Source organism: Salvelinus sp. IW2-2015, unplaced genomic scaffold, assembly GCF_002910315.2.
Source record: "Salvelinus sp. IW2-2015 unplaced genomic scaffold, ASM291031v2 Un_scaffold1113, whole genome shotgun sequence".
Lineage (NCBI taxonomy): Eukaryota > Metazoa > Chordata > Actinopteri > Salmoniformes > Salmonidae > Salvelinus > Salvelinus sp. IW2-2015.
Genome location: NW_019942732.1, coordinates 120,632 through 147,079, shown reverse-complemented (window position 1 = coordinate 147,079; position 26,448 = coordinate 120,632). Strand labels below are relative to the sequence as shown.

The window sequence follows — 26,448 nt, the reverse complement described above, 5'->3', positions numbered from 1 at the left end:
AATATATAGATTGCTTTTTATAAATAATGTTTTGTTGTTGTTAAATGCTGTTGTTGTTGTTAAATGCTGTTGTTGAGGTCATTTCCTTAGTAAGTGACATCAGAGGTCAGCATGTGGGAGAATTCAGAGCTCAGGGATTATAGATGAGTTTTCCACTAGTAATTACCAGTTGGAAATACCATTTCCGTAAATAACAAGTGTAGACTAACAGTGAAATGCTTTCTTACAGGTTTTTTCCCCAACGACGCAGTGTCAAAGATAAAGATAAGAAAGAAACATACAAAAATAAACATAGAAATGGTGACACAAGGAATAAATACACAAAGAATAACGAATAACAATAACGAGTAAAAGTAATATGGCTATATACTGGGAGTACTAGTAATTGAGGTAGCTGTCTACATATAGTAGGGCCGGGGTAAAGTGACTAGGCAACATGATCGATAATAGACAGTAGCAGTGTTGTGTGTTTGGCGTCAGCATGCATGTGTGTATGGACGTATTGTGTGCGTGTGTTGGGGTGTCAGTGTGAATGTGTGGGTAGACTCCAGTGTGTGTGCATAGGGACGTTCAAGTGGATTTTTCCCAGTCATATGTGGTAAATATACCATCTTCCCAATTGGTTATGAATGCTGGGCAGTTTTTCATTCCCCTGATGATAAGACAAGATGTGAAAATTAGTTTTTTTGTTAAAGTATGATTGGGGTCCATGGGAGGGGGTCCATGGGCAATAAAAGCTTGCCTGTGCGAAAAATATATTAAAATGTATATTTAGAGGCGGGAACGTACGCTACCAGGGCGGGGGAAAACGTACCCACAAAAACAGACAGAGATATTATCCAATGGGCGTTTAGAAATCCTCTATCGTATACCAAAACGTCGGGAAAACGTGACGCACTTAGCTGAACCAATCCTGTTCGTCTACGCTAAGATTGATGACCATCAACATCCAATGGTGTGTCTGTCTTGAAAAGTGGACTCCAAGCCCCATCATCAAGGGCGTGTCCATTTCGATTCCTTTCTTTAAGGAAAGTACGTTGTGAACAATCAAATGCCACGGTAGCGTATGCCTCTCTCACTATTAAAACAACCATGAATGAATGAACAGAAAATACGGATTTATTGACTCACCTTTATCAAAGTAAGATTCAGTATTTTATAAAGTACTCCTGCCTGCACAGAGTTTTGAACCGATTGGTATTAAACGTCGTTAGCTAGTTTTAAGCCTAGCTAGCTAACGTTCCCTAGCTGGTTAACGTGGATGATGAATCGCCCTGATTCTGGTAACCACGTAACTAGCCAGCTTGCTAGTAATGGTAGCTAGGCAGCTACATCGCACGAGTCGTACAGATGCTTGTTTCATTCCACTGCTAACATTACTAGCAGTCATTTGTCACGCTAATACGTGAGTTATTATTATTAGCAGGTGACAGTTTGTGGCGAAAATTAGCTAGCTAGCAGCAATGCATTTGTATTGTTCTTTAGCTCGTTTAGCTAGCCAATGTTAGCGATGCCTGTGAAAGCAACCGTATTGTTAACCAGCTAGCTGCCAGCACGCCATCGTGATAGAGCGGGTAACTAGCTAACGTTAGCAATCAACGCTGTCAACCACTGGTTGAATTATCAAATTAGCAAACCAGTTAACTAGATTCCTATTTTGGTGAGTTTGAAGTGAGACTGGTCAAATTCAATGACTAGTTCCATGTCATACATTTTCCCACCATGACATTGATGATCATATGATCCAGCTAACGTTAGATCCCGTTGCTAGATCATCCAGCCAAGTTAGCTAAAACACTTGTTAAACCATTTTGGCATTCATGTGTTATTGTTTATTCTGCTTCGTCTTAGTTGCACGTTAAAAGGTGTGCGTGTGGTAAGTTAAGTAGTAAGACCACATCCTTGCCAAGGATCTAGCTACCTCCRTGCCAAATGCTTTAATAATCATTTGTTTGGTTTTACTGCTATGGTCAAAGAGCAAATGGATAGCTGACGATTTGTGAGCCAAACAGAAATTAAGCAAGTATGGATTGCAAACTATACTATTTCAAAACATACTGTTATGAATTTATCACTCGGGTCAACTGATGTTCGTAGGAGTTTATCTTGCTTAGAAGTCAGTTGAAGGCCAGTAACTATTTCAGTAGCAATCCCCTGTCGCTTGCCTTTTTATTGCCTTATAGTCAAAGGCCTTTTATAGTCTGATTGGAGAGTACTGCATATACAATCAATAATTGAGCAGCTTCTCACTGAAGTGCTTTGCAGTTAGACAGCTGGGCCTTTTCAGAGGGGATTTGATCAGTGCTCTGTGTACCAGGGACCAGCGTAGAATCCCTGACTCAAAGTTTTAGCCTGAAAGTTGTTGTAGGGCTGGGATCAGATGGCCATTCATTCATAGGCTTCAGATAACACATGCTTAGCACACGAATACACAGACATTGAGTTGCATGCTCTGGCTATACACCCACACTGACTATAGACATACTCATTGGTGAGTCAGTGGGTGGTTTGAGGAGTCACTTTTGTTGCCTGAAATATGGTACATTTCAGATCAACCTAAAGGATAAAGTAGTATGAGTAGTAAAATGACTCATTGGTGGGTTGTGCTAAAGAAAAATTTATTAAAGCAGCACAATGATGCAATCCCGGCCAGGGAGTCTGCAAGCCCCTCCTATTAGGTTTGGCTGAATCTGAGTCCCTGTCCAATTGAAGTGACCAATCTGTCAGAATTGGGTCACAAGGAGGATTTCCTGCATCCATGGTGTCATAATTCAATCTCAAGGGCTCAGTCTGAGGAAGCGGGACGGTGTATCGCTTGTGTAGCTGGTCACCACACACTGCTCTAAAAAGAGGGTCGCCCAATCCTACGATATGTGTTGAACACAAGATTACAAGGGGTTGAAAGGGGTTTGATGAAGTGTGTSCGTGCTTGCATGAGCAAAAGAGTGTCTGGTCTGTCTGGCATTGTAGAAGGATTTGCCTTGCTGTAGTAGTCCCTGTCCAGCTTGTCTGCCGTTTTCTCTCATCAGCCCTTTCCGTCCCCTCTGGGTTTGGGCAACCAGCCTAGTTCTCCAGCAGACAGCCAGTCTGCATGTCACCCTGCCACTATAATGCTGTTAATCTGGGGCTAATCCAACCCCCGGCCGTGCCTTGTGCAGATTGGGAACACTCACAGGAGCACCTATTAAAGGTTTCCCAGGCAGCACTAGTCCAACACACAGTGGGGGCATGGATGTTTAGTGTTGCAGACAGGAAGGAATGCAGGAATCAGCTCTGGAGTCACCAGACCACCAAGCTCCCATTCAATGGGTTGCAATGGCAGACATGTTGTAGAATGTTCAGAGAAAGAACATACATGCTGCTTTTTCTATCTGCAGCGTTTAGAACTGTGTTCCCTCAAGGTTGGGAAAACAACAAAATCAGCACTGTCTCATCTCTCCCCGCTGAGGCTAGTTTGCGTAATTAACACACATCTCAACTGGCAGGATGAGGAGTGCACAAAAATAAGCCCAACCATAATTAAACTGTCAAAATCCCACAGCAATCTCCAGACACTTGACATCCCAAGAGAGCAGAGAACTGCTGTCGGGCTGTCCCCGACAACAATTATTGGTTGACCAAGAGTCAGTCGTCTGTTCTTTCGACTAATCGATTGGTAGAAATGTTCAAATGTGTATTTTTCCATATATAGACACATCCTATGTGTTTTAATCAAATCAACCATATGCACTGAGCTTGTCTAATGGTTTAAGCACACTGTTTGATGAAATAATTAAGACACAAATGACTAGAGGCAGTCGGATTGCAATTGATTTGATTGTGCCGGACTGGCTTAGACTTATTGCGCTGTGTTAAAAAAAAATGACAGTGACACTGACTTGCACCCGTTGTCTCTCTCCTCCCTGCTGCAGCGACCACCACAGAACATGTTTATCGCGCTGTCCGTGTTGCTGAAGCTGCAACATAATTACAGCCATTTCTGACCCGAAAAGTTCTGTTATCAAAATCCCTCATTTGTTTAGGAAAAACATTCCCTATTCCCTCAACCCTTGCTCTCTTTACGTGACACGTATGCATCGCATGCACGTGACCAATAGGGCCTGCCCTATAGCATATCATAATCACGTCAATAAATTCTGAACTCTGAACACAATAACAGCAAAATGGATGCAGAGGACATGACAAACTCGAAATGGGAATGTTTACTGGCTGCTCAGGAGGTAAAGGGGAAGTCAGATGTGTGAAATAAATTTGACTAGTTGCGGAAAATACTTGAGATCAAGAAAAAGGTAAGGATAATGTATACAACACTAAATAAATGATAAGTGTACCAGAGAGTGTTGTAATGTTTTGTTAAGCCTTTATTACAGCAAAGACTAAGAACTGTCACATTCATTGGTGAATGCAATTTCCAAAATGGAACGGTTTTATTGTTTATGCTAATTATTCAAGGTACGCTTTATTTTAAAACTAAAATGCTTGATTGCGTTTTAAATCATGAATGACTCCTATGCTGTGTGGTGACTTGAATAAATGATTGATTGACACAGTAGCCTACATAAGTATTGAAATATAGTCCTAAATTAGTTATGGTATTAAGACTAAACAGGATGCGCGCTTAGGCTTACAGCTCGATGGTGGTTATACAAGGCTGCTATACTAAGCCTACTACTGATAAAGACATAACTTATAATTATGATAATGAGATCAAGAAAAAGGGGGGTTATAATTTTTCGGACAATTTGGAACAGTGTAAACAACAAATTAATTCTAAAACGAGAGACCTAATTAAGTTGGTTTCCTCTCACTTTTCTTAGACAAGGCAAGGGCTGTTTTTTCCCCCATCTCATTCTGCTGCTGCCTCCGCCGCATTGTTCTCAACACCATTATGCRGATTAACTTTGCTATTATGCACATAGCAACATGGTCTAGGAAAAGGCGGCAATTCAACACCGCACTGATGTGTTTCAGAACCGCGGATAGCGACCACTATCCAATGAGGAAGAAATTGCATTTTTATTCATGTTGCACCGTTGTTCTGACATAATATAACCATATAGAATTTCAGTAGCACATCTCAGTGATGGACTGTGCCATTCCCACAGCCTCCACAATGGATTAGTCCACTCAGACAGGCGTGAATCAGACAGTTGTTTTATGGTGTCTTGCTATTGCTAGACTAAAGAAATCTTGGTCGACCAAAAGCCTATCGACCAAACAATCGATCGGTCGACTAAATGGGGTCAGCCCTACAGAGAACAGAACTGATTTTAAATCTGCGGGTACAAACGATGAGTACAGAGGGTGAAATGAGACCGGGTCACGTCAGTGTCATTTATGTGGTCTTATTTTAACTGTCTGCTGGTCCGTTACTGGATATCAGATACGTCTCTCACACGTGCTGGTAGAGCTAGTATTTCCTGGAGCGTTAACTGCAATGCCTTTAACAAGAAATCCAATTTAGGTTAACTAAAATCACCAACTTGTGATGATCACCAACATGTTGACAGTGCTGTTATGGATGTTAAGTGCTTTCCGAGCAGGAGAAACCCCATGAGCCCCACATAGAAACAGCCTTTTGCCTATTCTCCTAACACCTTTCCCTTTGATCAGTGCATGATAGACCGCTCCCCATCAGTTATAATCAACAACACTGACTGTAAAACAACTTTAGTGCTGATCAAATTCCAGTTCTGTAATTAACTCATGCCTTGTGTATGAACATAGCTCGGGCAAGACAGGTATGACCCTGAATGCAAAGTAAAGGTGTGATTCACCGACGCATTCACTACTCATGTTATCAGATATCCAAGTGCTCAGTGTTTTTGGAGGTGAACAGGGTACATGTTTTTCCCTACTAGTATCAGATACTTAGGGCTGGCATTATCTGTGGAACCAGTGGTTGAGTAGTAGCATAGCTGGTTGGCACTGACCCCACAGGAGCAGAGGTTCAAGGCAGCTTAGTTTATCTACCCCATAATCACCTCTGGGCGGGCAGCCCATGATCATGGAGTAGAAGAGGGCAGGGCAGTGTAGTACAAATCACAGCAAGACTGGACAGAGAGCATTTCTGCCAACAGTATGAATAATATGTAGTGCTACAGCTTTAGTGAGTGCTTATTTCTGTCATTAGTGTTACTGATGGAATATTACTTTTTTTCTATGACATTTGTTTGAGGGAGTAGGCTCTCTGTCAGTCTGGGCATTATACATGTTTGTGTGTACTGTGTATGGTCCACGCTAGCCTCATAGACATGGGTATCAAGAGGCTTGTGGTACTTAGAACGTGACAACACGGAACACGTTACATTAATTCACTCATTTAGTCTTGTGTGTCTATGCTGGGCATTTGAGGAATGTGTCTCGTTCTCAGGGAGTAAATGTCCCTTTGTCCTCGGCTGGCGCTGGGCCCAGAGCCGAGGCTGTTGCTGCTCTTACAGCAATGTGTGAGACAGCATTTCTCTCTGTGGCCCCTGGGTTCCACAGCCCTGTTGGTGTGCATTGGTGACATTTTAATGATGGATTAAATGGAGCAGCCTGGCGTTTGTTGATGACTGATCTCATGTCTACACTACCCTGTTGATTTAAACAAAGGATTTTGAAGGAAGTTTGGTCACACCAACATTAGCCTATATAGGACAGGCGTTTCCCTTCGTAACAGTGAATCGACTGTGAAACAGGCTGAGGCAAACCCATGTAATTACCCTGCCCTTGTTTAATTATTTTTGTTAACCTTTATGTAACTAGGCAAGTCGGTTAAGAACAAATTCTTATTAATAGTAACTGTCTACCCCAGCCAAACCCTAACCCGGACAACGCTGGGCCAATTGTGCGCCTCCCTATGGCACTCCCAATCACGGCTGGTTGTGATACAGCCTGGAATCGAACCTCGGTCTGTAGTGACGCCTCTAGCACTGAAATGCAGTGCCTTAGACTGCTGTACCACTCAGGAGCCCTTGTAGTAGTCAAGTATGTAGGTTATTCCCTACAGTTACCGGAAATAGTGATACCAACTTTTTTTTCATTCAGCCTGTGACTGTGTGTGTGTAGTCATGTGTGGGAGTAGACTTGGAGCCCATATGATTTGATGAATGTGGTAACTGGACTAGAGGTCGACCGATTAMGATTTTTCAACACCGATACCGATTTTTTTGCAAGACCAAAAAAGCCGATAACGATTAATTGTCTTTTTTTGTGTTTTTTGTTGTTGATGAAATTTAAAAAAATTATACAGTTGAAGTCGGAAGTTTACATACACCTAGGTTGGAGTCATTAAAACTCGTTTTTCAACCACTCCACAAATGTCTTGTTAACAAACTGTAGTTTTTGCAAATTGGTTAGGACATCTACTTTGTGCATGACACAAGTAATTTTTCCAACAATTGTTTACAGACAGATTATTTCACTTAGAATTCACTGTATCACAATTCCAGTGGGTCAGAGGTTTACATACACTAAGTTGACTGTGCCTTTAAACAGCTTGGAAAATTACAGAAAAATATGTCATGGCTTTAGAAGATTCTGATAGGCTAATTGACATCATTTGAGTCAATTGGAGATGTACTTGTGGATGTATTTCAAGGCCTACCTTCAAACTCAGTGCCTCTTTGCTTAACTTCAAAAGAAATCAGACAAGACCTCAGAAAATAAATTGTAGACTTCCACAAGTCTGGTTCATCCAATTTCCAAATGCCTGAAGGTACCACGTTCAACTGTACAAACAATACTACGCAAGTATTAACACCATGGGACCACGCAGCTGTCATACCGCTCAGGAAGGAGACGCGTTCTGTCTCCTAGAGATGAACGTACTTTGGTGCGAGTAGTGCAAATCAATCCCAGAACAACAGCAAAGGACCTTGTGAAGATGGTGGAGGAAACAGGTACAAAAGTATCTACATCCACAGTAAAACGAGTTCTATATCGACATAACCTGAAAGGCCGCTCAGCAAGGAAGAAGCCACTGCTCCAAAACCGCCCAAAAAAGCCAGACTGGTTTGCAACTGCACATGGGGACAAAGATCGTACTTTTTGGAGAAATGTCCTCTGGTCTGATGAAACAAATATAGAACTGTTTGGCCATAATGACCATTGTTATGTTTGGAGGAAAAAGGGGGAGGCTTGCAAGCCCGAAGAACACCATCTCAACCGTGAAGCACGGGTCTGACAGCATCATGTTGTGGGGGTGCTCTGCTGCAGGACGGACTGGTGCACATAAAAAAACATCATGAAGGAGGATTATTATGTAGATATATTGAAGCAACATCTCAAGACATCAGTCAGGAAGGTAAAGCTTGGTCGCAAATGGGTCTTCCAAATGGACAATGACCCCAAGCATACTTCCAAAGTTGTGACAAAATGGCTTAAGGACAACAAAGTCAAGGTATTGGAGTGGCCATCACAAAGCCCTGACATCAATCCTATAGAAAATTTGTGGGCAGAACTGAAAAAGTGTGTGCAAGAAAGGAGCCCTACAAACCTGACTCAGTTACACCAGCTCTGTCAGGAGGAATGGCCCAAAATTTACCCAATTTATTGTGGGAAGCTTGTGAAAGGCTACCTGTAACGTTTGACCCAAGTTAAACAGTTTAAAGGCAATGCTACCAAATGCTAATTGAGTGTATGTAAACTTCTAACCCACTGGGAATGTGATGAAAAAAATAAAAGCTGAAATAAATAATTCTCTACTATTATTTTGACATTTCACATTCTTAAAATATAGTGGTGATCCTAACTGAACTAAGACAGGGAATTTTTACTAGGATTAAATGTCAGGAATTGTGAAACTAAGTTTAAATGTATTTGGCTAAGGTATGTAAACTTCTGACTTCAACTGTATATATATTTGTAATAATGACAATTAACACAATACTGAATGAACAATGAACACTTTTATTTTAACTTAATATAATACATAAATAAATCTATTTAGTCTCAAATAAATAATGAAACATGCTCAATTTGGTTTAAATAATGCAAAACAGTGTTGGAGAAAAAAGGAGAAGTGCAATATGTGCCATGTAAAAAAGCTAACGTTTAAGTTCCTTACCCAGAACATATGAAAGCTGGTGGTTCAATATTCCCAGTTCTTCAATATTCCCAGTTCTTCAATATTCCCAGTTAAAAAGTTTTAGTTTGTAGTTATTATAGGAATTATGACGCGTCAACTATTTCTTTATACCAATTTTATTTCATACGGCTTTGACTATTGGCTGTTCTAATAGGCTAATAGTATTGCCAGCCTAATCTCAGGAGTTGATAGGCTTGAAGTCAAAAACAGCGCTGTGATCAAGCATTGCTAAGAGCTGCTGGCAAACGCAGGAAAGTACTGTTTGAATGAATGCTTATGAGCCTGCTGCTGCCTACCACCGCTCAGTCAGTCTGCTATATCAAATCATAGACTTAATTATAATATAATAAACACAGAAATTCAAGCCAAGGGTAATTAATATGGTCAAATCCGGAAACTATCATTTAGAAAACAAAATGTTTATTCTTTCAGTGAAATACGGAACCGTTCCGTATTTTATCGAAGGGGTGGCATCCCTAAGTCTAAATATTGCTGTTACATTGCACAACCTTCAATGTTATGTCATAATTATGTAAAATTCTGGCAAATTAGTTCACAACGAGCCAGGCGGCCCAAACTGTTGGATATACCCTGACTCTGCTTGCACTGAACGCAAGAGAAGTGACACAATTTCCCTAGTTAATATTGCCTGCTAACATGAATTTCTTAACTAAATATGCATGTTTAAAAATATATACTCATGTGTATTGATTTTAAGAAAGGCATTGATGTTTATGGTTAGGTACATTTGTGCAAAGATTGTGCTTTTTTCAGCAATGCGCTTTTGTTAAATCATCACCCGTTTGGCGAAGTTGAAGTAGGCTGTGATTTGATGATAAACAATGCGGTGGCTGTTAATTTATATGCAATGCAGGACAAGCTAGTTAACCTAGTAATATCATCAACCATGTGTAGTTAACTAGTGATTATGTGAAGATTGGTTGTTTTTTTATACGGTAAGTTTAATGCTAGCTAGCAACTTACCTTGGCTCCTTGCTGCACTCGCGTAACAGGTGGTCAGCCTGCCACGCAGTTTCCTCGTGGATTGTAATGTAATCGTCCATAATCGGTGTCCAAAAATGCTGATTATCGATTATGAAAACTTGAAATCGGCCATAATTAATCGGCAGCTYTTTAAATAGCTAGCCAGCTAAGTACAGTGCCTTGCGAAAGTATTCACCCGCGCTAGCATTTTGTTGCCTTACAACCTGGAATTAAAATAAGTAAACACAAGCCATCTTTTGCAGCAATTACAGCTACAAGTCTCTTGGGGTATGTCCCTATAAGCTTTGCACATCTAGCCACTGGGATTTTTCCCCCTTCTTCAAGGCAAAACTGCTCCAGCTCCTTCAAGTTGGATGTGTTCCTGCTGGTGTACAGCAATCTTTAAGTCATACCACATTCTCAATTGGATTGAGGTTCGGGCTTTGACTAGGCCATTCCAAGACATTTAAATGTTTCCCCTTAAACCACTCGAGTGTTTCTTTAGCAGTGTGCTTGGGGTCATTGTCCCGCTGGAAGGTGATCCTCCGTCCCAGTCTCAAATCTCTGGAAGACTGAAACAGGTTTCCCTCAAGAATGTCCCTGTATTTAGTGCCATCCTTCAATTCTGAATAGTTTCCAAGTACCTGCCAATGAAAAACATCCCCACAGCATGATGCTGCCACCACCATGCTTCACGGTGGGGATGGTGTTCTCGGGGTGATGAAAGGTGTTGGGTTTGTGCCAGACATAGCATTTTCCTTGATGGCCAAAAAGCTACATTTTAATCTCATCTAACCAGAGTACCTTTTTCCATATGTTTGGGGAGTCTCCCACATGCCTTTTGGCGAACACCAAACGTGTTTACTTATTTCTTTCTTTAAGCAATGGCCACTCTTCCGTATAGCCCAGCTGCAAAAAGCAATCTATCATTCAGGCCATGGGCTTGCATTCATGATGAGATTGTAAGCTAGCTAAATTAGAACAAGTGTGACTAAAACCAGTGTGGCAAATGTTTTCAGTCATCAGCGCATGCCATTTTGCAGAAATATATAGCCAATAAATGTTGTATTGAATAACAGTGTAATTTACATTATGGTTTCAGTAAGAAAACAGTAACTGCTAGCGTGTGGTTGTCACACAATGGTGATAACCACTGAGGTATAATAAGAAATGAAGATGTCCAGGATGTCCGCCCGTAAAAAGAAGAAAAAGAGGATGTCCGTAWCTTTTTCTCCCAATTTCGTGGTATCCAATTGGTAGTGTCTACTGACTTGTCTCATCGCTGCAACTCCCGTACGGACTCGGGAGAGGCGAAGGTCGAGAGCCATGCGTCCTCCGAAACACAACCCAACCTAGCCGCACTGCTTCTTGACACAACGCATATCCAACCCGGAAGCCAGCCGCACCAATGTGTCGGAGGAAACACGGTACACCTAGCGACTTGGTCAGCGTGCACTGCGCCAAGCTTCCTGCCATCTAGGACCTCTATACCAAGCGGTGTCAGAGGAAGGCCCTAAAAATTGTCAAAGACTTCAACCACCCGTCATGGACTGTTCTCTCTGCTACCTCACGGCAAGCGGTACCGGAGCGCCAAGTGTAGATCCAAGAGGCTTCTTCTACCCACAAGCCATAAGACTCCTGAACACCTAATCAAATGGCTACCCCCCTCTCTTTTACACCGCTGCTACTCTGTAATCATCTATGCAAAGGTTTGGGGTCACTTAGAAATGTCCTTGTTTTTTAAAGAAAAGCACATTTTTTGTCAATTTAAAATAACATCAAATGTGTAGACATTGTTAATATTGAATAGACTGATGAGTTTCAGAAGAAAGGTCTTTGTTTCTGCCCATTTTGAGCCTGTAATCAAACCCACAAATGCTGATGCTCCAGATACTCAACTAGTCTAAAGGTCAGTTTTATTGCTTCTTTAATCAGGACAACAGTTTTCAGCTGTGCTAACATAATTGCAAAAGGGTTTTCTAAGGATCAATTAGCCTTTTAAAATGATACACTTGGATTTGCTAACACAATGTGCCATTGGAGCACAGGAGTGATGGTTGCTGATAATGGGCCTCTGTACGCCTATGTAGATATTCCATAAAAAATCTGCCGTTTCCAGCTACAATAGTCATTTACAACATTAACAATGTCTACACTGTGTATTTCTGATCAATTTTATGTTATTTTAATGCACATACATCCAGATAATGCTGCGTACCATTTTGCGCAATGACACTAAGTGTGATCGAGGCGTTGTCTACTTCATGTAGCTAACATATTCATGCTTCGCCTATTCCTATTTTGATTTGAAAGATGCTGTTGCACAAATAACATGCTAATTTAGTCCTACACTATCACTGTTATCAGGCTGTATAGCTAGTTACATTATCCTGACTACATTTATTAGCCAGCTAGCGATTAGCATTAGCGGCTAACACAACTTAGCCACAACTTGCTAAGAAAAGAAACTAGCTCTTTGCAGATGTAAGAAACACAAACTAATAGTAGAACGCTTGTGGATTTATATTAAGAAGTGGAAACTGCATCGGAGTCATCAACATTGTTGCATGTGCTGCATTGACCATGCAGACTGAACGCAAGTGTCTCGTGGTCGAGCAAATGCGCTCCTTTAGTGGTGGGGCTAGGTCTGTGGAAAGCAGCATAATGCGAGAGAGCAGAGAGGGATGACTCAAGTAATGGAGTAAACTATAAAAATGGACGTTACAGACGGTGTGTCACATGAACAAATATTCAAATACCATTTATAGAAGGTAAAGTAAAAACCCAAACCGGTCCTTGCATCAATACCAGTGTTTTTACACCGAACAAAAATATAAACGCAACATGTAAAGTGTTGGTCCCATCTTTCATGAGCTGAAATAAAAAATCCCAGAAATGTTCCATTCACACAAAAAGCTAATTTGTTTACATCCCTGAAAGGTTTATCACGCAACACAATGCCAGAGATGTCTCAGGTCTTTGAGGGAGTGTGCAATTAGGAATACCAACCAGCACGGTTTCCAGAGAATCTAATATTCAATTCAGTACCATAGGCCACCTCCAATGTCATTTTAGAGAATTTGGCCATTCGTCCAACCGGCCTCACAACCGCAGACCACGCGTAACCATGCCATCCCTGGACATCCACATCCGGCTTCTTCACCTGTGGGCTCGTCAGAAGGAGGGGGCGTGGTGCTGAGAAGTGTTTCTGTCTGTGGGGGGGAAAACTCATTCTGATTTGGCTGGGCCTGGCTCCCCAGTGGGTGGGCTTTGCTCCCAAGTGGGTGGGCCTATGCCCTCACAGGCCCACCTATGGCTGCACCCCTGTGCAGTAATGTGAAATCCATAGATTTAAGGCCAAATGAATTTATTTCAATTGACWGATTTTTCAGTAAAATCTTAAATTGTTACATGTTGCGTTCTACTTTTTGTTCAGTGTAGTAAAATAGTTTACCGCCCAGCCCTAAATTCTCATTGTTCAAATGTATTTGTTTTCAATAAACATTTTGAGAAAAAATATGGTTTACAAGTAGTCAACAATCCTAAGCCACCCCCGTCTGTTTTGCCCCATAGTTGCGCAATTGTCGGTTTTGTTGCTAAACAACCACCCCGTCTATAGTCGCATGATAATTAACATTATTTGGTAGCTAGCTATGCAGGTAAGGGATGTCAATGGAACTGAAAAAGCAGGATGACAGGAAACATGGAGGAGTGGGTGTGTTAGGCATAGGAAAATATGTTTAGGAAAATGTGGACTTTTTTTAACCTTTTGAGCTTGCTGCTCTTTTTGCAGTGGTTTGACTTCAGCGATAACCCTCTACTCAGGACTTCTTTCTTTTACAGCTCCATGCAGCTGGTGTGGTGGCTCAGTTGGCGCTACTGGAACTTCCTGCTTTGTCCTGGTTCAGGTTTCACATAATGGTCTTTCTGTCCCTTCTCTCTTCCCAGCACTGCCGACGTGTGTAAGCAGCTCCTGTAAGAAGGCTCCCCCGCCGGTCCCTCCGCGCACCACCTCCAAGCCCTACATCTCTGTGACGGTGCAGAGCAGCACTGAGTCGGCCCAGGACACATACCTGGACCAACAGGACTACCGCAGCGAGGCCAACAGCCAATCAGGACGCAGCAGCAACTCTTCCGGCAGCCTCTGCAGCCTGCGTACAGGCAGCCTGGCCAAGGGCTCAAAGCCCCCGGCCCCCGTCGCCGCCCCTGTCCCTGCCCCGAGGGACTCCCACCCACCACCCTCCTCCACCACCCAGTCTTTGCCCCAGGTCCAGCCCCAGAATGACACTCTAAACCCAGGCTCCAGCCTCACCCCAGACCAGTCCCTGACCCTACCAGAGCCTGTTCCCACCAAAAGGAAGCTCTCATCTATCGGCATCCAGGTGAGCCCAGGAATCAATTTTCTAAATTGGCAAGACCTGGGTGTTCAGTTTGAATGTCTGACTTACTGTAATGTGCTGCTACACAGAGGATGTGTAGAATGACTCATTCATTGTAATGGTTGACTTGTAGGTGGATTGCGTTCAGCCAATCCAGAGAGAGGATCAACCGCCTCCCTCGACCAAGTTCCAGTCTATTGGAGTGCAGGTGGAGAACGGCAGGCCGTAAGTCAAATCCTTATCAACACAAGATTGTTGCTGTTTAGCTATTATCTCAATCAGCTGTTAAGAGCCACTTAGGTAATAGTCATTTATCATTTTCAAATTGGAGACCTTTACTTTTTTCAGTTACATTTCCCGCACAATCTCTAAATTTAGCCGCTACACATTTGTGTTTGCATCTCCTGCTGTATCAGCCATTACTTATCCATCCATCCACACCCTTTGTAATCCCTGTTTCCTCCATTCCTTCCTCCTGCCATCCCTCCCTTTTCTCCAGGCAGTTGCCAAGGTCACTTAGCGAGCTAGCGCTGGCAGCATTAGTGTAGCGTCTCTCTTTCTGATTGATGGCCTGTTTTTCCTATTTTGGCCACAGTGGAGGAGGCAGAGGGCTGTGAAGAACTGGCCATTTAAACAGCCTAGTGCAGAGTAATTCCCCATAATCGCTCTGGATAAGAGTGTCTACTACATATAAATGTAATTGGTTGGACTTGGCTGTTCTTCTCCCTATCCCTTAAAGCTGTAATTCATCTGCCTTTTCTTGTCTTCTCTCGATCACTCTCTCTCTGCCCTCATCCATCTCTCGCACGTCTTGCCGTTTCTGCATTTACTGGAAAGGCAAAGAGACGGGCAATGTGCTTTCAGCTCCTCTCATTTTTATTTAATTTATTTAACTAGGCAAGTCAGTTAAGACCAAATTCATATTTACAATGACGGCCTACCGGGGAACAGTGGGTTAACTGCCTTGTTCAGGGGCAGAACAACAGATTTTTACCTTGTCCGCTCGGGGATTCGATCCAGCAACCTTTCGGTTACTGGCCCAACGCTCTAACCACTAGGCTACCTGCCGCCCCTCATGTCCTATACCTGTCAGTCAAACTCCACTTCATAATGATGGCTTACTGTGTATGCCTGTCATTGGGAGAGGAAGTCTGACCTAGGTATTGGCTTCATAACTGTCCCTGGTCTATTTATTTGGGATACAGAGGAACAGCCTGTTAAATTGTGTGCGTGTGTGACTGAGACCTAGATTCAATGACATCAAGCATTAACAGGCGATAGCCGGCACCTGCATGGCTGATGTTCTGGCGTTGTCGGAGGTGTAACTGCATTGGAGCTGTCAAATTGACAAGCAGCTGCTCTTGTGATCATTGTCACGGAGCCACGCCCAGTAAGAAGTTCAGAATCAGAAAGTGTAGGCTACATAGAAATATAGTTCCACCTCAGACACCGGCAAAACAACCACTATGCCAATGTCGGCTAGTACAGATCTAGTAGAATCAAGCCCTCGGTGTTCCAGTATTCTCTGGAACACCGTGCGGACAGAGGTGGCGCAGTGATGTGTTGGTCGTCAGGCCCCAAGGTCGACCTTTTCTACATCCACAGTGAATGATCTCCGACCTGCACCAATACTAATCCGTGTGTGTCCGTCCAGACTCAGCCGGGCCAGCAGCATGGCTTCCAGACAGGAGACAGAGACAGAGCCTCAAGACTCTAAACAAGACGCCCCTACCTCAGAAAACAACAGTACAGTCCACTGCAACAGCCAGCTGCTAGACCCCGACCCCGCTGCTTCCAACGGTAAGGAGTGTGCGGTGGTGCGGCAGCCCCCTAAACATCCCTCTTTCCCGGCTAGAGCATCCGCCTCCCTCCCAGAGAGCCTGGACCCGACCTTGGATCCCACCTTCCTGCCCCCTCCGGACCCTAGCTTGGTGAGTGGAAACGGCAATGCCCAGGGAGATGCGGCCGCACCCAGCACCTGCCTCCGGGACGGCAACTGGTTTCTCAAACTTCTACAGGCTGAGACGGCACGCATGGAAGGCTGGTGTCAACAGATGGAGCAGGAGACCAAAGACAAGAACATCTCAGAGGAGGGTACGAGACACACAGCATACTCACTCTAGCTAAATGTATACGAGACATACTATACTCACTCTGATAGGAATACAGGGGCTTTCGGAGAGTACGAGACAGGCAATCATACGCACTGTATACAGTAGACCAAATCAGTTCAATAGCAGTATTTGACTAAAGGAAATTAGAGAGAATCTATCAGTGGATTTGGCATTGAAAATATGTCCTCGTCTCTGAAACCCTAAGACAAGACAGTCCTTATCAACTGCTGTTAGCGATTGGAGATGCCAGGGCAAGACATGCTAATGGTTAGCAGCTAACGCTGCTCATTATCTAGTGGATCGGAGCTTCCCTTCAGCATTCTAGAGCTACTGTAGACATTTAATCTCTTTGATCTTCCTATGATCTGTCTCAGGCAGACAGATAATATTCCTCCACCTGTATTGCAGGGATTTAATGATTGTGTAATGAACACGATTGACTCCCACATCAGATTGTTCATCAGCTCTTTTCTCACTGGACCTGTACTGTATAGACTTACTTTATTATGCAAATGTTAAGACTGAAGTTTAACAGTGTATAAGGTCCTTTAAAAAAGGATGAAGTGTGTCACTAGCAATGTAAATTCCACACTGGAATGAAAATGGTAGCTGAGGACCCGGATTCATGTCAAATGAAGGTCACATAACCATACCATTTTAACAGCATTTTCATTATCCTCAAACTAGATGAATTCACTAAATATTGGTGTCTGCCCATTTGAATAATGTTTAACTACCTGCATGTTGTTGAGGTTGTGATGGCTGACTGGCTGTTATCTGTGTAGTGATGGGCACAGTCCGCAGTGCAGTGGGCAGTGCCCAACTCCTCATAGCCCAGAAGTTCCAGCAGTTCAGAGGACTCTGTGACGAGAACCTTGTGAGTGGCACTAACCCTTCAAAATCCCTGTTGATCTGGCACATTTCAATATGCTGTTTTGAGTGTCTTGGCATGCAGAGGTTGATTTTAAGAGTTCCCCCTGGTGTCAAAATACATGCATACCAGAGGGAGGCATTTTTCTGCTAGGCAATGAGGCAACACCCATTTCTGTAACAAATGACTCATTGGTGCTAAATCTTCCTGAAAGTGAATAATGTTATGATTCATTTTATATTATTTATTTGTCATACACCTACTGGTGCCTAGCCCACATGTGCTTGCAAGACACCATACCATTTTCCTTGTACTCAAAATATATATTTTTACAAATGATACGCACATACAATAATTATGGAAAGTACAGATACCATCTAGCCACACTACACAAGCGGTACTTTTCTCCTCCTGTTATGTAATGTCACTGTGTCTAGACAAGCCAATCAGCCCTTCACATTTTAAACCTGCGCTGTCCTTCTTGCTGTCTGTTAGGATGTGAATGCCAACCCTCAGCCCACAGCTCAGGACCTGGCAGGGTTCTGGGACCTACTGCAGCTCTCTGTGGAGGACATCAGTGTCAAGTTTGATGAGCTCTGGCAACTCAAGGCAAACAACTGGCAGCTGCCGGAGAAGAAGGTATTGGAATCACACCACATATCACCTCAATAGACCCTGTTTACATCCTAACAGATATTCTTAATGGGTTTGCTTTGCAACATCTCTTCATCCTAGTCTCTCTCTCATCATCAGGAAGAGAAGAAGCCTGCACCCCCCGTTGTGCCAAAGAAGACATCCAAGCCCAAGCTGAGCCCTGGGAAGGACCGGAGCATAGATTCAGCGGTGGACAAGCAGCGGCAGGAGGCCAGGAAACGCCTGATGGCGGCTAAACGTGCGGCGTCCGTACGACAGAACTCTGCCACGGAAAGCTCAGACAGCATTGAGATCTACGTCCCCGAGGCCCAGACACGCCTCTGAGAATGTACCACAATTGGCACCCTGCTCCCCCCCCCCACACACACACACACACCAGTGAACACACACACACCTTGCTCCCCATGAAGGAACAGCCTCAAACACAGTAGAGAAACACCCAGGTGCGGAGAGGTCGGTCCCCTAATTTCAGCGCAGCGTCCGATAGGAGGAGAGCACAGGACCGCAAAAAATGCAGAACAATGCAAAACTTTTTCCTTCCTGGCTGCCATGGAGACAGAGACCTGAACAGACATTTAGTACTATTAATATTATATTAAGTATTGTTTTCTCCTAAAATATATCAAGACTGTCTTAAATGTGCAAGTATCTTGGATAAAAGGACATCCTTATTCCTTGTGAGCTGAAGAATCTTGGTATCCCAGAAGTTTACTTTCTTCTCACCCCCTCACTGCTTCTGAGTCTGCGAGCTGGGCTGGGCTCTCTCGTTTACGAGCTACGTACCACCACACTCAGGATACACACAGGTGTACTCACTCCCGGTCCACACACAGTCTTCCTCTTCTCACTTTGTATTAGGCTGCCACTGCATTGGTTGTGGACGGTAGGCTTTACTGTGTATGGAATTAAATCTATATGAGATGATGGGGTTGTCGTGTACAGAGGTAGAACACAGTCAGAAGACCAGAGGAAGACCGTAGCATTAGATCTATCTCACACTCTGGTTATTAGTAGGATGGGTCTTTTTTTTAAATGTTCTTTATCAGATTGTTAGACAAGGTCCAGTGTTCAGTACTAAGTTATTTTTTTATAGAACAGGTACATGTACTGTCATGATGATATTTGCACATGATGCAATCATTAACTCTCACTCACAAACACACACTGTGCTGTCTGTCAGTGTCTGTGCAGACTCATGTTTTAAGTCTTATATGCCCTTTTAGGGAAGAAGAGAGATTACTATGGCCAGTTGATGTGTGCTACAGTAGGAATGTAAAATACATTGAAAATAACTTGATGACTGCACCTTCCACTCCAACTTACTCCAGATCAAGTCAGCGCCCTTCTGTTTCCCTGTTTATTCTGGCTACTTATTTGGTGCAGGGGACCATGTGTATCTCTATTACATTCCCAGTTTCCCACTCAACCTCCTTTACAAGGACTCCAGGCAGAATCGCTCCAATTTGAATCAGAAAGGGAATCGACTATAAGCTCCCTGTCTTCCCTGATTACAAAGACTGATTTATTTTCACCTGCATAGGCCAGAGCTCTGCAAGTGGTTTCGGGAGACAACTAGTGTAAGTAAAATGGGACATTTGAGATGGCAACGTAAAAATGATTCTGATGTCCAGTCAAAAAAAACAACCCCTAGCCTCTAAATGTTCATTTTTTCCCAGATCTGAAGCGATAGGTAATAGCCAAACGATATGTAATGAGTGTACCTAGTCATGCAATGTGCTGTGAGGAGCTTCCACGATACTGCTTCCTCCAGTCTAATTCTTAGACTAGGGGTTGTTTTCTGACTGGGCTGAGTTTTCTCAGGGTGAGCGCTCAGTCACTTAACACAAACAGTCAAAACCATAACAGCACTTTGGTCATCATACCCCATTAATAACCACTACTTGATTGGTCAAAGCCTTAACTCAAACTGTCTGAAATGAATAATGATCCAAAAGAATGAAAAGTATCACCCATCTGTGCATTCAAAAGGTGTGAATCAAAGTATTGGTGTCTAGTCAAGTACTATTCCTGTTTTGTTGACGTGTTTCAGACTATGCTCCAGCTGAATTATTGTAGTCATATTAGTGTCTGGCAGCTTGACATTTCATTCCTGTATACAGAAAAATGCACATTGAGGAGATTCAGGGACTAGGGTACATTCTTTTTAAGCATTTTATTTTGTATGAGACATTTCATGTGACCTGTTATGAATTTATGTTTGACCTGTGCCACAATGGTTATTGGTATTTTTCTGGGTTTGGAGAGTTGATGGTGCTGCACAGGATTGACCATTGTACTGAGATGGTGTGGAATTAAATGCCTTTTCAAGAGAAACATTTCAGCATCACTGAAAAACAGGCTTATTCCCACTATCGCAGGACTATAACATGTATGTAAATGAGCTTTCAGCTTTGCATTTCTCGTAACATGAAAGTTAATTTTCACAAATGAATCTTAACGTTCCACTCATTCTCTGAATTCCAAATCAAGCCCCTAACCAAGGTACTCCTGTAGATCTGAAACTATTGGACAGGTTGTAGGCCGTCATTGTAAATAAGAATTTGTTCTTAACTGACTTGCCTAGTTAAATCAAAATAAATAAAGCAATATGGTGCAAGAAATTCCACCCAGTCTAACTGAAGCAAATAACCTCTGATCAAAGGTAATGTGACGTTATGCATAAACCTATGTGAGGGATTGATTTGGAATTTAGAAATGGATCATCTGCAAAATCAGGATCTCAGTACTACTTGTCCCCTTGAAGAGCTGGCTCTCCCCCCAATATGGTCAACACCTTTGTCACATGGCTGCCCCCAATGTGCTGATCTGATCCACAGTCAGTTTTGTATTTTTAGCTCATAATGTCAAAGAATAGAGAGAATTAGAACTGGGAAACTACGGACATGTACATTTCATTGTCCAAAGAAATCATTAAACATCCCTTTGTTACAGTACATTTCCTTGTCACCATCATTATACTGTTCTATTATACTCATTTCTATATGTAATATTAGCTCAGATGTTAATATTACAGATGATCGCTGTCGTCAACAATAGTTGGCTATTTGTTATACCCGAAATGCATGAACCATATCTCTTTGAATGGCCATCCTCATAGCTCAGAGTCATGCAAAGATCCTATTGAGATCACAGTACCAATCACAATCTGTTTTCTGTCAGGGGGTGGAGATGGCTATATTCTGTCTCGTGTCATTCAGGGTTGGTGAATTGGTCTTAGTCAATTGCAAAGATCTTTAACATTTCACCATATCGATTGAAGATATAAGTGGAGGGAAATCAGACTAAGATTTCATTTTATCAACTATCTTTAATCGTTACAGTGAAATGTGTTAAAGACAGATCTTTGCAATGCACTGGCACAGCATAGGCTCCAGAATGTAGATCTTGTTTCTAGATTAGATTCCTTTCAAATCAGGAGCCTGGAAGGATCAAACCCTTTAGTCCCACACTACTTCAAGAGAACATGGCCTGATCAGGGATCGTCAGGTAGTTTGTATACTTGAGATATAAAGGGCTATAATGGACACAGAAGGGCCAACCCCTGATGGCATATATCCTGTTGAGAATGGACGATGCAAAACTCTTCAGTCATCTGGCTTGGATTGTTAGAACTGATGATCTTGATTGTATCCTTAACGTCAATAACATTTTCCCTTGAATCTCTTTCAGGGTGATGATGGGAGACTATCAAAATTCCCTACTATATCATCTATTCTACATAGATTAACTTTTCTATGGACAGACGCACCTTATAATCTCATTTACCTGACTGTAGCTATACCTCCTTAGACTTGTCACTGGTGATTACACTATCCCCATTAACCAACTCCTCTTTGAGAGATGCAAATAGTGAAACATACATAAATAAATTAGATAAAGAGGACCATTTAGATACTACTGGTCATTATTTACAAATCAAGCACATTCTATTCTATTGATAAGGGGTTGTTCATATGGTATACTAGTTAGACACTGTGAGGGTTGTTTCTTTTGAAAGAATAAAGAATTGTGATTACCATTAAAATATGTGGATATGAATTGTCAGTGTGTAAATGCAGAGAAGCAAAATGTATCATAGAGCACCCCCTACTGACATCTAGATGGTAGGCCTATTGACCTCAGACAAACAAACCAATGCCGCGTTCAAGTCATGTCGGAAATTCAGGACCTCCGAGATAAAGCGAGAATCTCAATTGCATTCTCCTGGAGTCCTTTCTCCTTGCCACCTTCTCAAACCCCATTGGATACGAAAGCCAGAGGTTCCTCCCCTCTGACCTTCTCCAATAGGTGTTGAGAAGGAGACAAGGAGAGAGGACGCGAGGAGTGTGCAATTGAGATTCTCCCAAAACTTAACGTAAGTTATTTGGTAGAGCTTCCTATTGGTTGATTCTGATACGGCTTCACATACTCGTGGGAAATAGGAAACTGGGAAGTAGTAAGTCCCACATGATTGTGTTCAAGTGCTTTTGAAGTAGGAACATTTCTTCAACCAATAAACCTTAAGAATATGGTCGGAATAGCTACATTATCCATATTGTTAAGGTTGTATTTATTTAAAAAAATATTTGTTGTAATCTTTTGGTTGAAAAGGCAAAATGTCAGTGGTGAAATGACAACTCGGGTAACAACATTTTCTTAGAGTTTTGTCACTTGTAATTCTAACTTGGAGGGTCAATCGAATGAAATTTCCCACTGGGAACTAGGGGCTTCCGATAACTCAGATAGCACTTGAAGGTGGCATCATCTTTCTACAACAAGTAATTAAGTAGAACATTTTCCAACATGACGTTAGCGCACAACACCAATTTTAGATATACGAATAAATGAATGTGTGACATAAAACAGGGCGTTAAGGCTTATTTCTAAATAGAGGCCATATAACCATTCCTGTAACAAACATTGTTAGAAATGGGTGTAATTGGCAAATCGCTTCCTCTTCTCTACAACGGCGCACGTGTTTGAGTGACCGACATGTAGAATGAGCAAGAGAGAAATGGTAGGAACTTTACATGACTCACCAAGGGAAGTGCCTGTTGAATCAGGACAAAAGGGTTTTGCACCTGGGAAAAAATGATAATTAAATAGGATTTTCTTTGCTTTACAAACGTATATTATTAGAAGCGACGCTATTTCAATTGGATCTACTTACACTACATACTTAGAAATAAGCTTTCCAAAAAAGTTCTTCAGATGTTCCCATAGAAGAGACCTTTTTGATTCTACATCGAACCCAAAAGAGTTCTACCTGGAACCAAAAGGGTTCTCTTATGGGGACAGCCAATTAACCCTTTTAGGTTCTACATAGCACCTTTTTTGTAAGAGTGTAAGATCATGCAATCATGGGCAGTGAATAGCATGTCTCTTGGGGGAAAAAAGTTAACGATCAAATCCAATTGTATTTGTCACATGCACCAAATCTCTCTCTCTCTCTCTACATTGTGATCATCTCTCTCACACAGAACACATATACACATTCACACACACAGCTAGCATGACAATGTTTTCTAAAGTTATTGTGATCATATCTCACACACTTACTGTCATTAACTAAATAGATATCAAAACGTTAGCAAGCAAGCTACAACTAACGGCTACAACAGGTAAAAATTAGGATTAGCCAGAGAGCTAACATTAGCTATCTTAAATTAGCCAGCTAAATTTGCTAACGTTAGCTAGCAAGCAAATATTTTCTTGACGTTCTTCTACCCAACAAACCACCGTTTTACTTACAAAAGTAAAACAAGAATGCAAGGGAACAGGGACTACCAATAAAACTGTAGTTGTTTTCCAGCTGTGTTGTTGTGTAGCCTACTGGGCACTCTGTCCCAACTGCCATATGGAATGTTGATGATGTGCTTCAGCAAGCAGGCTGCCTGTGGGCAGAGACATATTGCTACGCATGAAGCACAGATTCAAATCAAAGTTTTAGCTGTAACTGATATGCCTACCTCCTTATTTAGCTACTGAAATTAAAATACAATTACTGCATGCAATATGTTAATTGCTTTAAAGTGGCAATCAGCAGTAGAAACAATAACAAAGCGGTCGCCCCAACCCCTAATTCGGTAAAAAGCTGAGGAATGGGGCTGGAGAAATGTAACCTCTTTCAAATTCATAGACAGATCTATGAATGAAATTATTATAGTTTTAACCATGTTTTGAGGCTATATAGTGTTTGTTTACATTTTATGTTTACGAACATTAGAGACAAGCTTATATTTTGGGTTCTGATGGGGAAAGACAGTTGAACTAATTTCATGAGACATTTCTAAGTTATATTTTTCAAGAATCAATGGGTACATATCATTCATTTATAAGTCCAAAAATGGATGTAGCAACTGATGATTGCCACTTTAAGGGAAAATATAATTTTGTACAAATTATTGATGGAAATAAAACCGATGAAAAAGAGGGTTTTGTATATCTTGGTGGATTGTAGTAGGAGATTGAAATAAAACAGATTGACATATGTGTTATTTGCTCAATTGTGAAAACAAAATGAGTTAGTCATAAAAGAACACCAAAACAGCATTCAGTGCAACAGAATAACAATCTGCAGCACAATAAACAGTGCAATTAGCTAACACAAAAGATTACCATTACAAGCCAACACACAGCAAGCAACCAGATACTATTAATTAAACAACCATTATTTCACTGTACTGCAGTTTTACTGCATTTAACGGCAGTGAATTGTTGTAAGGGTATCCTGTATTATTGTGCATGTTTATCTAACATGCTGGTAGCCTAGAAAAAAATGTTATGGAAGTGAATGTGCACTTTTAAATTGGTTGGACAGCAATTACGAAAAACACTGCCTTTGGTAAACGCAAAAGCATTTATAGCATCAGAGATTCTCTAAATTAGGGACCATCTATGACAGCTATATGACCACAGAGACGTTCACAAATTAGAGCTTTTAATGACCTAGAAAATTTGATGACGTGGAGGTGAAATACAAGGCCATCAGAAAGTATTCACACCCCTTGACTTTTTCCACATTTTGTTGTGCGACAGCCTGAATACAGTGGGGCAAAAAAATATTTAGTCAGCCACCAATTGTGCAAGTTCTCCCACTTAAAAAGATGAGAGAGGCCTGTAATTTTCATCATAGGTACARTTCAACTATGACAGACAAAATGAGAAAAYYAKATCCAGAAAATCACATTGTAGGATTTTTAATGAATTTATTTGCAAATTATGGTGGAAAATAAGTATTTGGTCACCTACAAACAAGCAAGATTTCTGGCTCTCACAGACCTGTAACTTCTTCTTTAAGAGGCTCCTCTGATCCTAACTGACCTAAGACAGGGAATTTTTTACTAGGATTAAATGTCAGGAATTGTGAAAACTGAGTTTAAATGTATTTGGCTAAGGTGTGTAAACTTCCGACTTCAACTGTATGTGTAGATGACTGACACAATCTAAATTTGATCAATTATATACAGTGGGGCAAAAAAGTATTTAGTCAGCCACCAATTGTGCAAGTTCTCCCACTTAAAAAGATGAGAGGCCTGTAATTTTCATCATAGGTACACTTCAACTATGACAGACAAAATGAGACAAAAAATCCAGAAAATCACATTGTAGGATTTTTTATGAATTTATTTGCAAATTATGGTGGAAAATAAGTATTTGGTCAATAAACAAAAGTTTCTCAATACTTTGTTATATACCTTTGTTGGCAATGACAGAGGTCAAACGTTTTCTGTAAGTCTTCACAAGGTTTTCACACACTGTTGCTGGTATTTTGGCCCATTCCTCCATGCAGATCTCCTCTAGAGCAGTGATGTTTAGTTTCCCGGGTGGCGCAGTGGTCTAGGGCACTGCATCGCAGTGCTAGCTGCGCCACCAGAGTCTCTGGGTTCGCGCCCAGGCTGGGTTTGCGCCAGGCTCTGTCGCAGCCGGCCGCAACCGGGAGATCCGTGGGGCGACGCACAATTGGCATAGCGTCGTCCGGTTAGGGAGGGTTTCGCCGGTAGGGAGGGTTTGGCCGGTAGGGATATCCTTGTCTCAGTAAAGTAAAATGTAATAAAATGTATGCACTCTACTGTAAGTCGCTCTGGATAAGAGCGTCTGCTCTTGGCCGGTAGGGATATCCTTGTCTCAGTATGTAAAAATGTAATAAAATGTATGCACTCTACTGTAAGTCGCTCTGGATAAGAGCGTCTGCTAAATGACTAAAATGTAATGTAATGTTTTGGGGCTGTTCTGGGCAACACGGACTTTCAACTCCTCCAAAGATTTTCTATGGGGTTGAGATCTGGAGACTGGCTAGGCCACTCCAGGACCTTGAAATGCTTCTTACGAAGCCACTCCTTCGTTGCCGGGCGGTGTGTTTGGGATCATTGTCAT

The 26,448-nt window shown here is 42.0% G+C and overlaps 1 protein-coding gene across 1 annotated transcript in view; it reads left to right on the top strand.

The window, feature by feature from the left end:
* The window catches only part of LOC112069752 (disks large-associated protein 4), a 28,362-nt gene extending 7,339 nt beyond the window's left edge, over window positions 1-21,023 (top strand). Inside the window, exons 5-10 of the mRNA XM_024137120.2 lie at window positions 14,003-14,436; window positions 14,567-14,658; window positions 16,088-16,527; window positions 17,333-17,424; window positions 17,914-18,057; window positions 18,172-21,023. Of these exons, the coding sequence (XP_023992888.1) occupies window positions 14,003-14,436; window positions 14,567-14,658; window positions 16,088-16,527; window positions 17,333-17,424; window positions 17,914-18,057; window positions 18,172-18,396 (1,427 nt within the window). The 3' untranslated portion in view covers window positions 18,397-21,023. The remainder of the gene's footprint in view (window positions 1-14,002; window positions 14,437-14,566; window positions 14,659-16,087; window positions 16,528-17,332; window positions 17,425-17,913; window positions 18,058-18,171) is intronic.
* The last annotated feature ends 5,425 nt before the right edge of the window (window positions 21,024-26,448 follow it).